Consider the following 20,003-nt stretch of genomic DNA (forward strand, 5'->3'; position numbering starts at 1 on the left):
GTCAAGTCAAGTCAAGTCACCTTTATTTATATAGCGCTTTTTATAATGTAGATTGTGTCAAAGCAGCTTTACATTGATAACTGGTACATTATTTGGCTGCACAGCAGCTCTTAAAAGAATAGTGTCAATGCAGGCAGATCAAAGCACTGTTGAATATCAAATGTCAAGTCAAATGTCAAGTGTCCCCAACTAAGCAAGCCAACTCTTGCACTCTTTGCACTTGACCACTTGTCTACTTAAATGATGTTTCCCTTTCGAAAGGGAACTCAACACTGCGTTTGACACGCTATGGGGAATGCCTCCTTGTGAACCGGTGTCTGAAAACAATTATCAAAACACGACAATCCTATTAGCCGGCGACAGCCTATGATGTCATCATTGTGCGACCCGGAAGTATATAAGGAGCGCCTAGAGAAGCAGTCAGTATCTTTTCGTCTTCAGGGATTGTTTTGTTTGAAACGATATCAAACCGATATTAAGGTAAGACAAATTATGTCTGACAAACATTTCAGGAAGTGTGTGCATCTGTGTCCCATAGTGTTGATGTCTGATCACACACATAACTTATACTGTTGTCTTTTATGAGAAAAAAAGAGCATGTACAGTCAGTTCTTGTGGGATCTGTCTGTTTTTTATTGTGAGTGTGTTTTACTTGTAAAAATGCTCCACTCTCTTCTGGTATTTTGCTCGAGAGGAGAAGGACCGGCAGCTGCACCTAATGGTTCAGGTCTTACTCTTGCTGAGGCAGAGTAGAGACTAGATAAAGGGGTTTTCAGCTGGAGCTTGTTGAAGAGTTGAAGGGGTGAAATTCCCCGCCACCTTCGACGGCTGACGGGAGAGAGCTGCGGGATTATGATGATGTGTTGTCTTTGACATCATTAGATTCAGCAGTAATTGCCGTTCTTGTTCTAAGCCAAACAAGAGAGCAGGAGATGGCTGATGAGGATGAAGATGGTGAGCCTCCTGAATCCTCAAAGCCACACTGCCCCCGCATATATATAGCTGTTTGAGATTATGGAACGCGCCTCTGGCAGACTGCAGCTGCCATTGGAGCAGGTTAAGAAAAAAAACGCTTGCGGATTGTTCGATGAACGGTTCCTTTTTGGCCACCGTAAGCTTTCCATTCCTTCTTGATCTTCATACTGAGATTGAGAAGGCATGGAAGAACCTGTATTCAGCTCGCATTCATCAACATAAGCAGGTTAATTCGCTGGTGTTGATGGAGTGAGTATGGATACGCGTCGGCGCCTCCTACTGACGAGATGGGTGCAACTATCTCGTTATATAGGCAGGCTCCGACGCTCTATACGTGGCAGCAGGTCAGGCTGCTGTTGCTTTACACACAATGTCTGTTTGTAAGCATATCAGTTGGACCTGCTGAAATGGGCTTGGTAGGTCTCTATATTTATAAAAAACCTCGGTTTCCATGTTTAGGATGCGGTTTAAGGGCCCTGAAGTTCCATTAGATTGGCTGGAACGATACTATTAAGGGTAGTACTTTGTTAGTCCCCTTTATGGATGTGTTGGCTTCATTCTTTGCAGAATTCACTGAAGACACTGAAGCTACAGTTCATATGTATTCAGATGTGGGCTTTAAGCCATGCTGTAAATTAGCTTTCTCCTCTGGTAAATGCTAGAGTTTTGAGTTTAGCTTTCACTAACTTCAGATAGATCTATGTTCAGCGTCGGCCTTACAGGCCACCTGACATTGTGTGCTTGGGTTGAGCTCTGCTCCTCTGAGCTTTATTGTAGAAATATAGTATTCTCAGAGTTTGCCTCCTCTCAATTGAGAGTTGTTGGTAGAAGCTGTTGTTTCTTAGCCCCAGGCAGATCTATGCTTATGTGTTGGCATTACAGGCCCACAGATATATCTGGCCTAGGCTAGAACTAGGGTTTAGGCAGTCTGCTAGAAGCATTTTACGCCCTTTTTATACTACCCCTGTTATGTGAGTGTAGTTTTTCCTAGTTCTGGCCTCCTCTTTTCAGAGTTGTCAGGCCAAGGCCCATTGTCCCCTTGGTGTAGGTGCAGAATAGATAGCAGCTAAGGTAGCAGACTATTGCTAAGTCTCCCTGGTGCCGTTGTCTCAGGCGGTGTAGGTCCCTTTTCACTATGTGAATAGAAACTTTGTTGCTGTGGCCCTGCTCCCCCAGAACAATCTACTGGTACTTTGACTTCAGTTTTTCCCCTGAACCCCTTGAACTATGTTCAAGCTTGAGTGATGTGGTTGTATCTTTTTATGAAAGCTCCTGTTCCCTAGGGTTCAGTATAGACTGTATCTGTTTTTGGTGAGAATTTCTGTTGTGAAATACCCACCCTGTATTTTTCAGGGTTGGATTAATAGTACTCCCTTGTTATTCAAGGTTGTTGTACTTTATTACTTTGGTTCTGATTCCTACCCTACACTATGTGAGCTCAGTAAGCTCTATACTGCCACAGGCTAGCACCCGTGTGTTCTGGAGTAGTAGGCCTGACTTTGGCCTTCTTAAGATTATGGTGACGTAGTTTGTACTCACCTTGCTAAAGGGTAAAAAGTGTTTTTACTGAGTATATTGCCTGTTGGAATGTATAAGCTCAGGTTGAGTTTAATAAAGTTAACCTCACTACATAGTTTGGTTTCATAGTTGGCTCCCTTGAACACTGCTTGAACACTGCCACAAGCTGACACATTTGTGTTGTTTGAAGTAGAAGGCTCCGTTTGGGCCTCCTTCAGAGCACAATAGCTTGTTGTATTACAAGGCTTGTTGGTAGGTGTTTTAGTTAGAGTTTGCTTACTTGGAAACTAGCACTGCTAGTAGGCCTGTTTTTTGGCCTCCCTCATAACATGGTAGCGTAATATTCTTTGTACTCCCCTTACTTTAACTCCCTCGGGTCGGCGGTCACGCCGGCGATACCACCTCGGTTTTTTTTCTTACCAGTGTGAAAGAGACTCAAAATACTCTGTCAATGTTGCACATATAATTAAGAGTTATACACCATTAAAATTTGTGGAATATCTTCTTTTATTCTTCTTTCACGCATAAACGTTATTCCTTCAAAAACACAAACATGTACATACATGTTCCTCACATATTATGGTAGCCTAGTTTGTGCTGAATACAATGACACTTTTTCCATTAATATGTTTATGAACAACTGAAAAAAGCACAAATGTCAGGGCATGTCAAAACTTCTCCAGGGCCTCGAAAATCCTCAGACCCCAGAGGGTTAAGGGTTAATGGTGTTTTTACTGAGTACATTGCCTGTTGGATCAAATTAAGTTAACCTCACTGGATAGTTTGGTTCTCAGATTTGGCTCCCTTAGAGCTTAGACACTGCCACTAGCTGACGCCCATGTCATTCTGAAGTCGCAGGCCCTGTTTGGACCTCCCTCAGAACATGATGCCGTAAGTTTGTACTCCTCTTGCTTAAAGAGTAAAAAGTGTTTTTACTGAGTACATTGCCTGGTGGAATGTGTGGATAAAATTAAGCTCAGGTTGAGTTAAACTAGTTAACCTCACTGGATAGTTTGGTTCTCAGATTTGGCTCCCTTAGAGCTTAGACACTGCCACTAGCTGACGCCCGTGTCTTTCTGGAGTCGCAGGCCCTGTTTGGGCCTCCTTTAGAGCATGATGGCGTAAGTTTGTACTCCTCTTGCTTAAAGAGTAAAAAGTGTTTTTACTGAGTACACTGCTTGTTGGAATGTGTTGAGGTAGACTGTTATGTGGGCACTCTACAGTCTTATCTGCTAGTTAAACTCGGTTTCAATCAGAACGAGTTCCCATGTTTTGTGGGCTCTTGCATTATCAGCAATTGAGTTGCTTTTAGGTGTGTGGCCTTCACAGGCCGCCCTGTAAGCGAATCCCCCACATCTGGGTGTCTTTTAGCAGATTAAGCATGTCGTTTTCACATGGCTGGCCTTTGCAAGGCTGCTGTGATATATTCTACATTGTGTAGAATTACTTCATGTTGCAGGCTCTCTGGGAGCCTCCATGATTTTGTGCCTACAGTATGGTCTACCTGTTAGGTTGAACCCAGTACTCCCCTTGTCTAGAGGGTTGTTCTGCATAGTACTTAGCTCCCTAAGTCTGGTCAGTGGTTGAAGGCCTCTCTGAGGCCTCCCTGTTGAAGATCAGCCCCTAGGCTGGTTGTACTCCCCTTGTTTGGATCCCTTTAGAGTGCACAGCCTCCTCAGTGCAAATAATCAAGCGCTGAGTAGATCCTAGGATTGAGCAGAGTTTTACTCCCCTCACTGGTAAGGGTAAAAAGCGCTAAGCTGAGTCCTGCTCTCCAGGATGCCTGTCTCTACGATCTGGTCTGAGTTGGTTACTGCCTCTTTGCAGTCCCTCTTACTGGATATCTTCTCTGAAGAATGTGAATTGAGACTCAGTGATCAGACAGGTTGTTGGCCAAGACTAGGTTTCGGTTAGACCAGGTCGGCCTCCCTGGTGGCAATCAGGGTCGAGTACGTTCCCCTGACAAGTGACTGGCTAGGGTTCCCTCTGGCCCCCTGGCTACATTCCCTTAAAGGTACCCTCTTTTCTTTGAAAAGAAGCTTGGTTCCAGAAGCCTTTGAGTGGCCTTGGCAGGCCTTCTGTGGAAGGCCTCTTTGAGGCTTATAGTTTGGGCTGTTGGCCATAGGGAATGCTCTCACTGACAGCCTATGTATGACCCATAGGGGGAGTGGTTCTGGCATTTCAGTTGAAACCGCTAGTTCTGACGTTTGTCTAGCCATTTTTTTGGCATGCACTCCCCTCAAGCATGGCGGCGTGGGTTCACGAGGAGGTGTTCCCAATAGCGTGTCAAACACAGTGTCTCGTCCCCTGTTCTCAGGGAACCATGGTTACATACGTAACCTGAGACGATTTCCTGTATTTGGCTCAAGTGTTCAAGTGGGCGTGAAGATTGCAAGTGTGTATAGAATTTTTGATTACCCGATGGGACACAGAGCTTACAGAGTGTTTACAGAGTTTTTTCTTCATTGTTATTTTCAGTACTTTGCATTTTAAAGTACACTTCTAAATGTCTGTTCAGTGGTCGCTATGTAACTAACAAAAGACACAATTTTAAAATCGTGGTGCTTCTTTAAGTGATAAAAAGTAGTTGTAAATGTTGTACAAAATACACTTAGCCTACTCATCTTTGCACCAGTAAAATGTGCAACACTTTATGTTTTACTACCAAATTATATGTAATATATAATAAATTTAACTTAGTCAAATGTTTTCCTTGACATCTCTGCACTTGGGCATTTTTAAGACATGGGACAGTCTTGCGCACTTACTTCCTGTCATGTGCACATGCTCTCAAGTGGCCAAGACCGCAAGTGTGGGTATTTGGACAAGGCATCTGTAAACAGGTGAGACATTCTTCAAAATATCTTCTGTTGTGTCTCACAATAGACAGAAAGTCATCCAGGTTTGGAACGACATGAGGGAGAGTAAATGATGACAGAATTAAAACTTCAGGGTGAAGTATTCATATAAAACTAGATACTGATGAAATATTGCTGACATTTCAGTTTCATATTCATTCACAATCTCATTTCAGGTAACTAGGAACCTGTGGTTTGAACTTACAGGATAAACTTACCATGCTAGACCTTTAATCCTCCACCAATTCTGGATTCATGTAGCTTTAATTTTTTTGTGATAGTAGTTCCCTAGTGAAAAAAAAAATAGTATACTTAAGCACAATTTATTCGTATGTACTTTAGTATAACTAAATGTACTTGTGGCACGCTATAAATTGGTATACTTAAAGTCTGCTAAACTGGAACAACTTATTTTGTACTAAATGCATTTTAGGTTTCCAAAAGCAGTGCTGAAGTTCAACTAAAGTTGTATTAAATATACTTGTTTGTGCTAAAGTGGAACTATTCCAAGTATACTTAAGTACACTTTAAATATACTCTTGTATTTAAGTTTTGAAATGCAGAATTCACTCAGCATAAACTTCAAATGTATTTTGGTGACATTAGAATTGAAATTCAATTACATTGTAAGAGTGTTGAACATACATTTAATATTATACTGATAACAAGCTTTTAGTGATTTTAAAACACATTGCAATGGCATTCCAAGTTAACTTGAAGTGTGCTAATAGCATCATTATAGTGTGCTTTAAATAGGCTACAATAAAGTAATCTTTATAAATAAAGTCACCGTTTTAGAACATGCCTTTTACAGACAGCCCCAGTATACCAGTAACTTACTTATCCAGTGAACATCAGTGAGACAATGGGAACAGATGTATATGTATATTGAATGCAGGAACAAGTACAGGCTGGAATCGAACCCAGGAATCGATCGCTGGTTGCTGTCGCACAAGAGCACTCGGTTTACCCCAGTGAATTATAAACAGAGATGTGTCCTTGTTTTACACAAGAAAACATTGTATAATGCTACATGTTGTTAGTGTTTTTTAAGTCATTGTTTTGTGGGTGACAAAGTGTGTTTGTCGGCTGTCAACCTTTGCTAGTGTTCTGGAAGAATGAGTTAATTTGAGACCTGAATAAAGTGTTTTGGTAGTTGTAGTGCATTCTGAATGTGAAATGAACTTCTTTGCCAAGCTGAAAGTTGGTTAGGAGAACTGTGTGAAGAGTTTTGCAAAAGTGACCTAAGTATTGAGAAATGTGTCCTAGTGTCTGTAAAAAAACTGCAATGACAGCACAAATTGTATGGATTAAAAGACTGTGAATCGCCAAGAAAAGTATTAATATAGGCACAGTAAGTGGTGCGTGAAAATAAACGTGAAACGACCTGTAGCTATATAACACGAACGTGCATAAAACTTTAAGCTGTTGAAGAAATAAAACCAGCAGACGCAACATTAAATATCAAGAATGTTTAGCTTCCATTTTACTTGACATGATCTGTCATTAACGCAACATGAAGCAATTGCATAAACCGGCATAACATAACAAAAACATAAACAGTTTTATTCTTGTGCATGCACTAAAACACAGACAGTTTCGTTCGTTGGTGGAAAACATCTCAGGTTACGTATGTAACCATGGTTCCCTGAGAACAGTGGACGAGACACTGCGTTCGGAAACGCAATGGGAAACGGCATCACGTGAACCAGTGTCTGAAAGCAACTGTCAAATCCTACCAATCCTATTGGCCGGCGACAGCCTATGATGTCATCATAGCACAACCCGGAAGTACATAAGGGGCGCCTAGAGAACCAGTCAGTACCTTATCGTCTGAAGGGACTGTTCAGCAGGCAGCCCCGATGCATGGTTGGGAAATGCAGTGTCTCATTCCCTGTTCTCAGGGAACCATGGTTACATATGTAACCTAAGACGTTCCCTTTCGAAAGGGAACTCTACACTGCGTTCGGAAACGCATTGGGGAACGATATACCCACACCGCCATGCTGAGGGGAGTGCATGCCAAATGGCTAGACAAACTAGACAAACAACCCTCAAACAAGGGGAGTACAGAGCTTGACCTAACAGATAAACCGTACTGTAGGCACAAAATCATGGAGGCCCCAGAGGGAGCTTGCCACATGACACAAATTCTACACGTATAGAAATACATTACAGCAGCCTTGCTAAAGGCCAGCATTCGCTCAGTCTGCTTAGAGAACACCCAGAAACTGGAGGAGGAAGCTTAAAGGAAGGCCTGTGAAGGCCACACACCTGAACAGCTTGCTTGCTGATAAGCAAATCCAGCAGACTAGGCTGAGGGTGCCCACATAACAGTCTACCTAACACAATCCGACGAGCAGTGCACTCAGTAAAAACACTTTTTACTCTTTAAAGCAAGAGGAGTACAACATATGCCAACACGCCCTGCAGGAGGCCCAAAAACAGGCCTATGACTTCCAGACACGTGGCATCAGCTCATGGCAGTGTTATAAGCTCTAAGGGAGCCAAGTAGAAACCAAACTTCTCAAGTGAGGTTAACTAGCTTAATTCAACCTGAGCCATCATACCACCAGGTCATATACTCAGTAAAAACACCTTTTTTACTCTTAAAGCAAGAGGAGTACAAACCTACACCATCATGCTCTGAAGGAGGCCCAAACGGGGCCTACAACTCAGAAAGACATGTGGCGTCACTTCTAGTGGCAATTACTAAGCTCTCAGGGAGCCACATATAGAACCAAACTATTCAGTGAGGTTAACTATTAGCTCAGCCTAAGCTTAATATCAAACAACACATTCCAACAGTCAATGTACTCAGTAAAGCACTTAACACTCTTAAAAGCAAGAGGAGCACAAAAAAACTCTGCCAACATGTTCCAAAAGGAGGCCCAGATTGGGCCTGCTACTCCAGGAGACACGGGCGTCAGCCAGTGGCAGTGTCAACACCCATAACAAGCCTGCGCCATCATGTTCTTAGAGGATGCCCAAACCGGGGCCTGTGACTCCAGAAGACACGTGGCATCAGCTAGTGGCATCTGTCTAAGCTCTAAGGGAGCCTAATCTGAGAACCAAACAGTAAAGTGAGGTTACCTAGCTAAACTCAACCTGAGCTTAAATCTACACATTCCAACAGGCAATGTACTCCGTAACAACACTGTAAACCCTGAAAGACAGATGCCTTATACCAACCAGAAGTTTACACATCTGTACTGAACCCTAGGGAACGGGAGCTGGATAAAGCTGACACCGTTACACTCAAACTTGAATGTTAAATCAAGGGGTTCAAGGGAAAGGCAAACACAGTATGAATGAAAATTCTAGACAAGTGGGGCCTACGCAACACTAGCATTCTCTTATCCACCTAAAGATAAGGGGCCTACCACCTGAGACAATGGCACCAGGGAGGCTAATGATAGCCTGCTACTTTAGCTGCTATTATCTTGCACCTACACTAAAAGGGAGTAAAGGGCTTTTTGGCCTGACTAACTCAGAAAGAGGAGGCCAGAACTAGGAAACTATACAACCTAACAAGGGAAGTAATGATACAAGGGGGAATAGCAAAGCAAACCCCTAACCCTAGTTCTAAGCCTAGGCCAGCTAAGCTGTGGGCCCATAGGGCCACACATAAGCATAGATCTGCCTGGGGCTAAAACTCAGCCTACAAACTCATGAGAGAAGAGGCTACTCTAAACTCTAAATTAAGAGCTCAAAGGAGCAAAGTTCAACCCAAGCCAACAATGTCAGGCGGCCCAGGAGGCCGACGCTAGACATAGATCTATCTGAAGTAAAGAGTGCTAATCGCAAAACTAGCTATAACCAGAGGACGAAGCTACTCTACCAATGGTGGCTGTAAAGGCGGCCATTTTGTTTGCCAAGCCAAAAACAATCGTTCAAGCCAACCTAGTGGTTTTTAAACTTCAGAGCCCTTAAAAACCCCTTATTCTATTTTTTCTCTCTACACGCCCAGGAAAAACCCATACAGGAAACCTAAGGTCAGATATACTATAATGTAAATTTAGACCCAGCTTACCTTCCTGCGGCTCGAAGACCGAAGACTCCTATCGTGTAAGGGATGGAATCTAGGGTCCTTTTAAGCCTAGAGGAGCCTTTTTACTATCAAGCCAGAAGGTGGGCCATCAGAATCATATTCATCATGGGCCCTGTCCTCAGCCTGACTGTCAACCACAGGTGTCTCTCCGTGGCCACCATCACTGCCATCGATCTTCCAATCGAAGCAACGGTTTGCTTAGTGGCCCGGAGAGCCAGATCCATGGTGCGGCACAGCTCTTCTACCGCCTCAGGAGACAGACTCTGCCCCTGATCCAGATCCTTCAGCAAGTCAGCTTGGTAGGCCTGTAACACCGCCATGGTGTGTAAGGCCACACCAGCCTGACCCGCTGCCGCATATGCCCTGCCATTCAAGCGAGAGGTCACTTTAAGGGGCTTAGAAGGCAGGACCGGAGCTTTCAGTGTTGGAGCCTGCCCAGTGACGAGATAGTTCGCGAACATCTCGTCAATAGGGGGCATCGACACATACCCATGTTGGCTCAATCCCTCCACATCAGCGAAATTCGCCCGCTGATGCAGATGAATACGAGCCGAATATAGGGTTCTTCCATGCCTTCTCAAAGATCAGGAAGGAATGGAAGGCTCACAGGGGCTGCTTTGTTATGGCCAGAAAGGAACCGTTCATCAAGCCGCCCACGTGCCGCCCCTCTCTTAACGTGCTCCCATGGCAGCTGCAGTCTGCAAGAAGCGCGTTCCATAACTTCAAGCAGCTCTGCATACGCAGGGCAGGAAGGCTTTGAAGTGTCAGCAGGCTCACCTGCTTCCTCTTCAACAGCCATCTCCTGCTCTCTTGGGCTTGCAGCCAGAAGAGCACTCGCTGCTGGATCTGACGATGTCAAAGACAAGACATCGTCATCATCCAACAGCTCACCCTCGTCAGCTACAGAGGGTTGAGAGAGATTTACACCTCTCTCAAATTCCTCCGTGAGCTCCATCTGCGAGCCCCATAATTTCAGCCTCCACTCTGCCTCAGCACGAGCGGGGCCAGAACCACCAGGCAGCGATGCTGGCTCCTCTCCCCTCGAGAAGAGGGCCAGACGAGAGCAGAGCGTTTTCATTGGTAGATGCTCACAATTCGCACAGACAGCGCCCTCAAGCACTGTCCGTGCGTGCTCTTCCCCCAGACAGAAAACACACAGATTGTGTGTGTCACCTGGAGTCAAAAACCTGGGACAGGGATCAGCACACTTTCTGAAACGTTTGTCAGACATAGTAAATAATTTCTTACCGGATTCGATGCAATCGCCAAACAGAAAAAACAGTCCCTGAAGACGAAAAGACACTGACTGGTTCTCTAGGGGCCCCTTATATACTTTCAGGTTGCGCTATGATGATGTCATAGGCTGTCGCCGGCCAATAGGATTGGTAGGATTTGACAATTGCTTTCAGACACCGGTTCATATGATGGCGTTCCCCAATGCGCTTCCGAACGCAGTGTAGAGTTTCCTTTCGAAAGGGAAATGTGAACATGCAGAACTGCTTGTGTTTCAGTGTGGGCGGATGGAATAAAACCATCTGTAACATTTCTCTGCTGATTGTCTCTGCACTCTTTAACTCTAATGCACCACAACTGCTCCTGACGTAAAATGCAATGAAATGATTTGGCGGTCTCGCATTACACTGCGGATTTAAATGTGACGCATAAATTAAAATGATCTACTTTTCATGCAGTTAACGTTTCTGGATTTATTTGAGATTTTAACTTTTTGTGTAATTTTTGAAGACTCAGGATCAGTTTAATAATTAGTTTTTTTTTTCTTTTTTTTTTTTTTCAACTGCTTACACACAAAATTCTTACTTGTCACAAAATTTCTAAAACCTGACACTCAAACACCAGAACCACACACCAAATCTGCAGAACCATACACTTAATTCTCGGCCTTCGACTCAGTTTGCAATTTCATAAAACGCTTTTTGCAAGACACAACACACAATTCTCTATGTAACACAAAAATCTAACAGGAAGTAGGCTATCTTGATTTCCTTTTTCAAACACAACGATTGTTTCTGTCCAACTACACATGTATACTGAACACAACACATTGATGTATATTTCTTTTCTTTCATACTGTGTAATACTGTATTCACAACTACAAATGCTTACAGTAAAAAAATAAATAGTTTGGCTTCAATCTTGCTTTCGTGTTTACCGTGAATTTTTCAACATCTCTCTGCCAATTACTTTCAGTCTTGTACAGAAATGTACATAGGAGCTCATGAAAGACAAGCTTTAGGTTTTGAATAACTGTGTGGGTCAGAATACATGACCCACTACAATGAACCCAGCAGTTACTCTCTTGAGCCTTCGTCAAGGCCAATGCACGACTGAAGATTATGTTCAAGATTTTTGGGAACTTTCTGCCCTTGTAGACTTCAATGACGTGGCGCTGAAGGATATTTTTCGGCATGGACTTAACGAACCCGTTCGATCATGGATGCCAGGGGGGAAAATCCATTTTTCCCTGACCCAGTACGTCGACCACGCCCTTCTGTTGAGTGGATCCTCATTTACTGTAGGAGTTGCAGATGAGGAGCCCTGCAATCCTACAGCATCCACCATACCAGAGTGTTTCCACACCCCATCTGTCATGTCAGGAGTTGTTCATGCCACGCCAGGGCCTGTTCACGCCATGCCCCCAATGCCTGCCATGCCAGGGCCTGTTCACGCCATGACTACCACGCCAAAGCCTGCTCATGTCATGCCTGGACCTATTCACGCCATGCCAGCAACGCCAGGACCTGTTCACGCCAAGCAAGCCAGGTCAGTGCCTGTTCATGTGATGTCTTCCACACCACAGACTGTTCACGTCATGCCAGCCCAGCCACGAACTATTCATGTCACGTCTGTCCGGCCATAGACTGCTCACACCATGCCTGCTCAACCACAGACTGCCATGCCAAGTCCTGTTCACGCCATGCTTGCCACGTCTGCTACACCAGGGCCTGTTCACACCATGCTTGCCACGGCAGTGCCTGCTCCCGCCATGCCTGCCACGCAAGGGCCTGGTTTCAACATGGCCTCCACATCAGAGACTCGTCCCAAGATGGCTGCCATACCAGAGTCTCCAGAGGATGCAGCGCTGACTATTATGGCCACGGCTATTTTATGTGTGTGTGCTGCACACACATCTGCTCCAGCCCCTGACCAGCGTCCAGAGGGGACCCCAACCCCTGACCAGCGTCCAGAGGGGACTCCAGCCCCTGACCAGCATCCAGAGGGGACTCCAGCCCCTGACCAGCATCCAAAGATGGCTGCCACACCTGAGCCCTCAACCAAGATTACTTCAACGCCTGAGCCTCGTCACGCCACGGCTGCCACGCCTGAGCCTCGTCACGCCACGGCTGCCACGCCGGAGCCTCGCCATGCCACGCCACGGCTGCCACGCCGGAGCCTCACCATGCCACGGCTCCCACGCCAGAGCCTCGCCATCCCACGCCAGAGCCTCGCCATCCCCTGCCAGAGCCTCTTCATGCCACGGCTGCCACACCTGCCATGCCAGAGCCTTGTCACGCCAAGGCTGCCACACCAGAGCCCCTTCACTTCACGTCTGCCCAAGTTTCCCCTAAAGATTTTTGGGGGGGGGGGGGGGCTATAGGTACCAAGCTCCTGCGGCTGCGGAGCTTGGTCCACCACTGCACCACGGCCCAGGTCCTCCAGTGCACCGGGACCCCATGCTCCACGGTCCTAGTCTGCCCACGCTCCATGGACCAGGTCCGCCCACGCTCCTCGGCCCAGGTCCGCCCACGCTCCTCTGCCCAGGTCCGCCCATGCTCCACGGCCCAGGTCCGCCCATGCTCCACGGCCCTGGTCCACCTCTTATCCTTGACCTAGGCCCACCATTGCCATGTCCTGTCCCCCTGCACGGGCCTGGCCCACCATCCCTCCCCCAAGACTGCCTCTGCTCCACCACCCTCCTGGAGCACCCTCCCTTGTTTTGGATTTGTTGGGCGTCGGGAGCCGCCCTCAGAGGGGGGGGATCTGTCACGTATAGTTTTGGGTTTTGTTTTCATGTTCATGTTTTCATGTCTTTTATTTTGTAGTTTGTTTCATGTTGCTTGTGTCATGCTTCCCTTGCTCCTCATGTTCTCCCTTAGTCTATGTGTCATGTTCTCATTGGTTGTTTATGGTCATGTGGTTCTCAGTTCTGTTATATCATTGGTTCCCTTGTTCCTTGTGTCACTTCCCCATTGGTTGTCTTAGTCATGTGTTCTCCTAGTTCATATATTTAAGCCATTGTCTTCCCCATGTTACTTGGTCGTGTATTGTTAATGTAACCCTGCTGTCGGTGAGTCTGTTCAAGGTCAAGTCTGTTCAAGTTCATGTCAACTGGTTGCTTTGTTTGTTTACTTTGGATAATTCAATAAACTGCACTTGGGTTCATCATCTCGCCTTCAGTCTGGACTAATCGTTACACAAATATACTTAAGTATATCTTTAGTTGGACCTAAACACAAAAATACTTGTTCCAGTTTAGCAGACTTTAAGTATACCAATTTAGTATACTAAAAGTACAATTGCAGGGTATTTATATTAAGTACATAAATATGCAAATGCAATTGTAGTACACTTAGCATAAAATAAATGTATTTTAAATATATTTTAGTACTGTATATTTATTTTTTACTAGGGTTTTCTTTGTCATTTCCTGTTATTGGTTTGTCCTCCAGAAACAGCCGAAGGAGACGGAGATGAAGATCCGTCAGAGAATCCAGCAGAGACAGAAAGATCTTCAGCAGCTGAGAGAGGCTGTGGAGTCTCATAAGGTGAGTCTGGAGAAGAAGAGAAGTTTGAGACGTCTCAGTTTGGACTCTGTCAGTCCCGCTGAAGCCACTGTGTGATTGTGATGTGTGTCCTAACAGCGCTCTGCACAGACAGCAGTGGAGGACAGTGAGAGGATCTTTACTGAGCTCATCCACTCCATTGAGAGAAGCCGCTCTGAGGTCACACAGCTGATCAGAGATCAGGAAAAGGCTGCAGTGAGTCGAGCTGAAGGACGACTGGAGCGACTGGAGCAGGAGATCAATGATCTGAGGAGGAGAGACGCTGAGCTGGAGCAGCTTTCACACACACATGATCACATCCATTTCCTGCAGGTAACAGAGATCTAGAAGAACAGGATCATAGTGGACTTGAGCAAGAGAAATATTTAATGAGAGCAGAATGAGCCATTGACTGAGATGTTGTCAGGAATTCAGTCAGATTCAATCAAGTGTTGTGTTAACATATAATCATCAGTCAGACTCTCATCTGATCATCTTCTGTTTAAAGAGATGGCACTTACAAAGCCCTGGAAAATCTCATAGGAAATATTTTTCTGAGCTTTTTTTCTTTAATAAATTATTAGGTGGCAAACAAGTAATTTTTGGTATCAATTTCCACCCAGCTAAATTTTTCATAATCTTTTTAATGAAATCTTTTATTTGTACTACAATATTTTCAGCAATTTTCACCAAAATTGGGTGATCTTCAAACCTGATAAGATTGATTTTTATTTCCATATCTGTTTGCCTGTAACACATTGATGAATTTGTCCATGAAGACTCCAGACAGGAAGTGAGGCTGTATATTAGCAATGCTTATTAAAACCAAACAAAACCTGACCTTGATATCGTGCCGTAAGGGTCTTCGTGAAGTTTCTGTCAAAAGTTACCAATAATCGTCAATCTACTCATAGCCTTTAAACTGATTTTCCTCAAATCTTCTCAACCCTACAATGTGACTCCCCTTACGAAAAAGAAGTATACTTCAAGTTCATTTTCAATATATTCAGTGTTCAAGTATATTTTAAGTATACTTTAAATAGTAAGTATACTAATGTCAATGTACTAGTAGTAAACTTGTAAGTGTACTATTTCTATACTGCTTGGGACTAAATTGGCCCAAATTTAGTATATAAAAAGTACACATTCAAGTATACTATAGATGTAAAAATAGTAAACTTTAAGTGCATAACTAGTTCACAACTACGTTTCTCATTTGTACTGCATCTGTACTACAAGTGAACTTATAAGTATAAAAGTAGTTTACTATTTTATTACTAGTAGCACATTTTGAACATAAGTTCAACAAGTGAACATAACACATCATACTTACAGTTTACTATTCATACATTATTTTTGCACTTTTAGTATATTACTATGTTCCAATTTAAGTAGGTCTATAAATTTTTTTAAACTGGAAATATACCTTTAACTGTACTTGTAATGATGGGTCGACAGAATGTGGATCCATTTGCAGCTAGTTTATTAAAAGGACTTACAGAGTAGACAGGGCAAAGGCAGAGGCATAAACAGTAACAGGCAATGGTCGAGGCAGGCGGCAGACAAACAGAAACAGGGTACAGGCAAGGATCAGGGTAGGCAGCAAACAATCACAGTCCAGGAAACAGGCAAAGATCAGGGTAGGCAGCAAAGGGTCGCAGGGAATAAACAGTCCAATCGGTAACAGGTAAACAGTCCACAGAAAAACGCTCAGAAATGATCACCACGGCAAATCAAGACTTCGCAATGAGGTGGTGTGTGTGTAAGTCCTTTATAGTCCAGGTAGTGTGCTAAGCTGTATGTGGCAACTGGTGATTGGTGTGGAGTGTGCATGTGATTGGCAGGGAGGATTATGGGAAATGAAGTCCAGGAACTGACAGGAACAGACGGTGATCGTGACAGTACTTTAATTTTAAAAACATTTTAATCTACCTTTATGCATCCTTTTTATCAACACTTGAATGTGGGCAAAAGTTTCATCTAAAAAGGCAACATTTCAAACAAAAAGCTGAGAAAATTGCATTTTTGTCAGACTTTGTCCCGGTGTGATTAAGAACGATGATTAAAATAGATGGAGTAGATTGAGTCAGTCAGTACCTCCAAAGCTTCGTAGTCCTATAGCTCGTCCTGGGTCGACATTTCATTCAGTAATGTTAGGCAGTTTTGATATGCTGTTTAATGTTTGATGATCGCCTGGAAATTCAGTCAATGGAGGGAAAGAGTTAAGTAGATTTGAAGTAAATTCTTATGTACACTACCAGTGGACTCATTCATTCATTTCATTCACTGATCCTATACGACCTCCAGTGGACTACACAAGAATTCAGATACTCAGAATTAGGAACATATCTTTAAAAAAAAAAAAAAAATCAGTACCTTCAAACAATGTAAGTTTATAAGACTGTTTGTAAAACTATGTGAAAAAAGTATATTTAATAGGCTAACCCATCAAAAGATTAAACATAACTACAAGCCAAGTATACTTTAATTATACTTTTAAGTATATCTCGATCTAAAGATTGAGTCCAAGTATAGGCCAAATATACCAAAACTTTTCTGTCAGTATAAGTCAAGTATACTTGCAATTTTAAGTATATTTCTGAGAAGTACATAAAGTATATTTCTGAGAAGAATATAAAAAGTAGACTGAAAGTATACTTTCTTATTTTTTAGTTTAAAAGAAGTATACTAATAGCACACTTGAATAAACTTCTTTTTTTCATAAGGGTCCATTGATCTGCTCGACCTGTTACATGGACAATTATAATCTTAGCAGATGTTTTATCATCCAAACCATTTCATAGAAAGTTCACACATAGTCCCTTGTAAAAAAAAAAAAAAAAAAAAAAAAAAAGTGTGCTTAATTGTACTGAATGTACACTTGTAGTTAATTACTTCAAATTTAAAAGTATATTTTTAAAACACTGCAGATAATCTAACATTAATCAAATAAAAGGCCACTTAAAGAGCCACTTTCATGACTATGTTTCTTAACACATTTTTAAGTAGATTTTTTTTAAGTGCACATTGTAATAAAGTCAAATTAAACATTTTAATTTGTACATTTTAAATCATTGTTTTATTAATCTTTTGTCATGTTTTAAAGAAGTGCACTTATTTTAACGTGTTGACTAACATACTAAAGCACATGTAACACTTGATTATAATTTCAACTCTGGTATGTTATTCAATATTGCATTTAAAGTTAAAGTTAATATATTTCAAATTTACTAAATTGCAACTTATATTTTACTAATATTTCTAATATATTTAATAACACATCACAAACAAGTTTCAGTAGAAATGACATTAAAGTATATTTTAGTTTATCATAAATGCTTGTCAGTTCATTCAGCAGTGACTTTAACCATATTTCAAAGAAAATAGAATTATGAAATTACATTTAAAGATACTTAAATCCTACTTAAGTGTGTCAGCCCTCTAAATATTACCTAACTGCATTTAATATAAATTTAAACTCATACATTCATTAATATATAATTACTTTATCATTTTTTTATATAATAATAATTAAGTGTTAAAAAGCATTAATCTGCTCTTTAATATAATTTTAAAAAATATACTTTTTCTGTAATAATTTAAAAGCATGCTAAAGTGCACTTCTTTTTCACCAGGATTGTAAGTGTGAAATACTAGAGTTTGTAGCATTAAATAATGAATATGAGAAGAATGTATCTGATTGTGTGAAAGTGCTGGATTGAGTTACTGAAGATCAACAAAAGCCGCACAGATCTGATATAGAGCAGGTTATTGGCTGAAGTTTTGATTTGTGTTTTCTGTAGAGTTTCCAGTCTCTCTCAGCGCCTCCTGAATCTACAGACGAACCCGACGATCCCTTCAGTTCTCTCTCCTCTTTTGATGGCATGGGAGAATCTGTCCGTCAGCTGAGAGAAAAATTGGAGGATTTCTGCAAAGAGGAGATCAAGAAGATCTCTGACAGAGGTAAAGTCCTGCGCCTCGATTATACAGATGTGTGTAGAAAGATCCTAAATGTGAACGTACAACAGTTTCTAAAATGATCCTGTGATTTATAAAATGTCCATGTGCACAAAAAATGTTCTTAAGTTACTTTTTTCACAGTTTATCTTAAATTCAAGTGCAATGAACAAGAGCTTCAAATCCACCTTCAGAACAGCCACAAATATCCCTTGATGGTTCAGAAGTACGGCACTCATTATCATGAGCAAGCGTTTATATATATATATATATATATATATATATATATTACAGTGGGTACGGAAAGTATTCCGACCCCCTTAAATTTTTCACTCTTTGTTATAGTGCAGCCATTTGCTAAAATCATTTAAGTTCATTTTTGCACCCCATATTGACAGAAAAACACAGAATTGTTGACATTTTTGTAGATTTATTAAAAAAGAAAAACTGAAATATCACATGGTCCTAAGTATTCAGACCCTTTGCTGTGACACTCTATATTTAACTCAGGTGCTGTCCATTTCTTCTGATCATCCTTGAGATGGTTCTACACCTTCATTTGAGTCCAGCTGTGTTTGATTATACTGATTGGACTTGATTAGGAAAGCCACACACCTGTCTATATAAGACCTTACAGCTCACAGTGCATGTCAGAGCAAATGAGAATCATGAGGTCAAAGGAACTGCCTGAAGAGCTCAGAGACAGAATTGTGGCAAGGCACAGATCTGGACAAGGTTACAAAAAAATTTCTGCTGCACTTAAGGTTCCTAAGAGCACAGTGGCCTCCATAATCCTTAAATGGAAGACGAAGAGATGCAGTCGGGAGATGGGAGAAAGTTGTAGAAAGTCAACCATCACTGCAGCCCTCCACCAGTCGGGGCTTTATGGCAGAGTGGCCCGACGGAAGCCTCTCCTCAGTGCAAGACACATGAAAGCCCGCATGGAGGACTCCAAGATGGTGAGAAATAAGATTCTCTGGTCTGATGAGACCAAGATAGAACTTTTTGGCCTTAATTCTAAGCGGTATGTGTGGAGAAAACCAGGCACTGCTCATCACCTGTCCAATACAGTCCCAACAGTGAAGCATGGTGGTGGCAGCATCATGCTGTGGGGGTGTTTTTCAGCTGCAGGGACAGGACGACTGGTTGCAATCGAGGGAAAGATGAATGCGGCCAAGTACAGGGATATCCTGGACGAAAACCTTCTCCAGAGTGCTCAGGACCTCAGACTGGGCCGAAGGTTTACCTTCCAACAAGACAATGACCCTAAGCACACAGCTAAAATAACGAAGGAGTGGCTTCACAACAACTCCGTGACTGTTCTTGAATGGCCCAGCCAGAACCCTGACTTAAACCCAATTGAGCATCTCTGGAGAGACCTAAAAATGGCTGTCCACCACCATTTACCATCCAACCTGACAGAACTGGAGAGGATCTGCAAGGAGGAATGGCAGAGGATCCCCAAATCCAGGTGTGAAAAACTTGTTGCATCTTTCCCAAAAAGACTCATGGCTGTATTAGATCAAAAGGGTGCTTCTACTAAATACTGAGCAAAGGGTCTGAATACTTAGGACCATGTGATATTTCAGTTTTTCTTTTTTAATAAATCTGCAAAAATGTCAATAATTCTGTGTTTTTCTGTCAATATGGGGTGCTATGTGTACATTGAGGAAAAAAATGAACTTAAATGATTTTAGCAAATGGCTGCAATAAAACAAAGAGTGAAAAATTTAAGTGGGTCTGAATACTTTCCGTACCCACTGTATATACACACATGACATAGGATGAAATCCATGAAATTCAGAATCAAATCCGATATGTGTGTTTTATAAATGAGGCCCCTGGAGATTCATCTGCTCTCAA

The 20,003-nt window shown here is 42.5% G+C and overlaps 1 protein-coding gene across 11 annotated transcripts in view; it reads left to right on the plus strand.

Moving 5' to 3' along the window:
• LOC127508300 (tripartite motif-containing protein 16-like) overlaps window positions 1-20,003 on the plus strand; it is a 102,751-nt gene that overhangs the window by 13,962 nt on the left and 68,786 nt on the right. For 2 of the 11 annotated variants that reach the window (XM_051886076.1, XM_051886081.1), the window contains exons 2-4: window positions 14,091-14,186; window positions 14,283-14,516; window positions 17,987-18,146. The exons of 4 other annotated variants lie outside the window; for them this stretch is intronic. In XM_051886076.1, coding sequence (XP_051742036.1) covers window positions 14,091-14,186; window positions 14,283-14,516; window positions 17,987-18,146 — 490 coding nt within the window. The remainder of the gene's footprint in view (window positions 1-14,090; window positions 14,187-14,282; window positions 14,517-17,986; window positions 18,147-20,003) is intronic. 5 more of the 11 variants (XM_051886083.1, XM_051886084.1, XM_051886078.1 and 2 more) reach the window with 4 other exon arrangements.

Source organism: Ctenopharyngodon idella, chromosome 3 (genome assembly GCF_019924925.1).
Source record: "Ctenopharyngodon idella isolate HZGC_01 chromosome 3, HZGC01, whole genome shotgun sequence".
In the NCBI taxonomy this organism is placed as follows: Eukaryota; Metazoa; Chordata; class Actinopteri; order Cypriniformes; family Xenocyprididae; genus Ctenopharyngodon; species Ctenopharyngodon idella.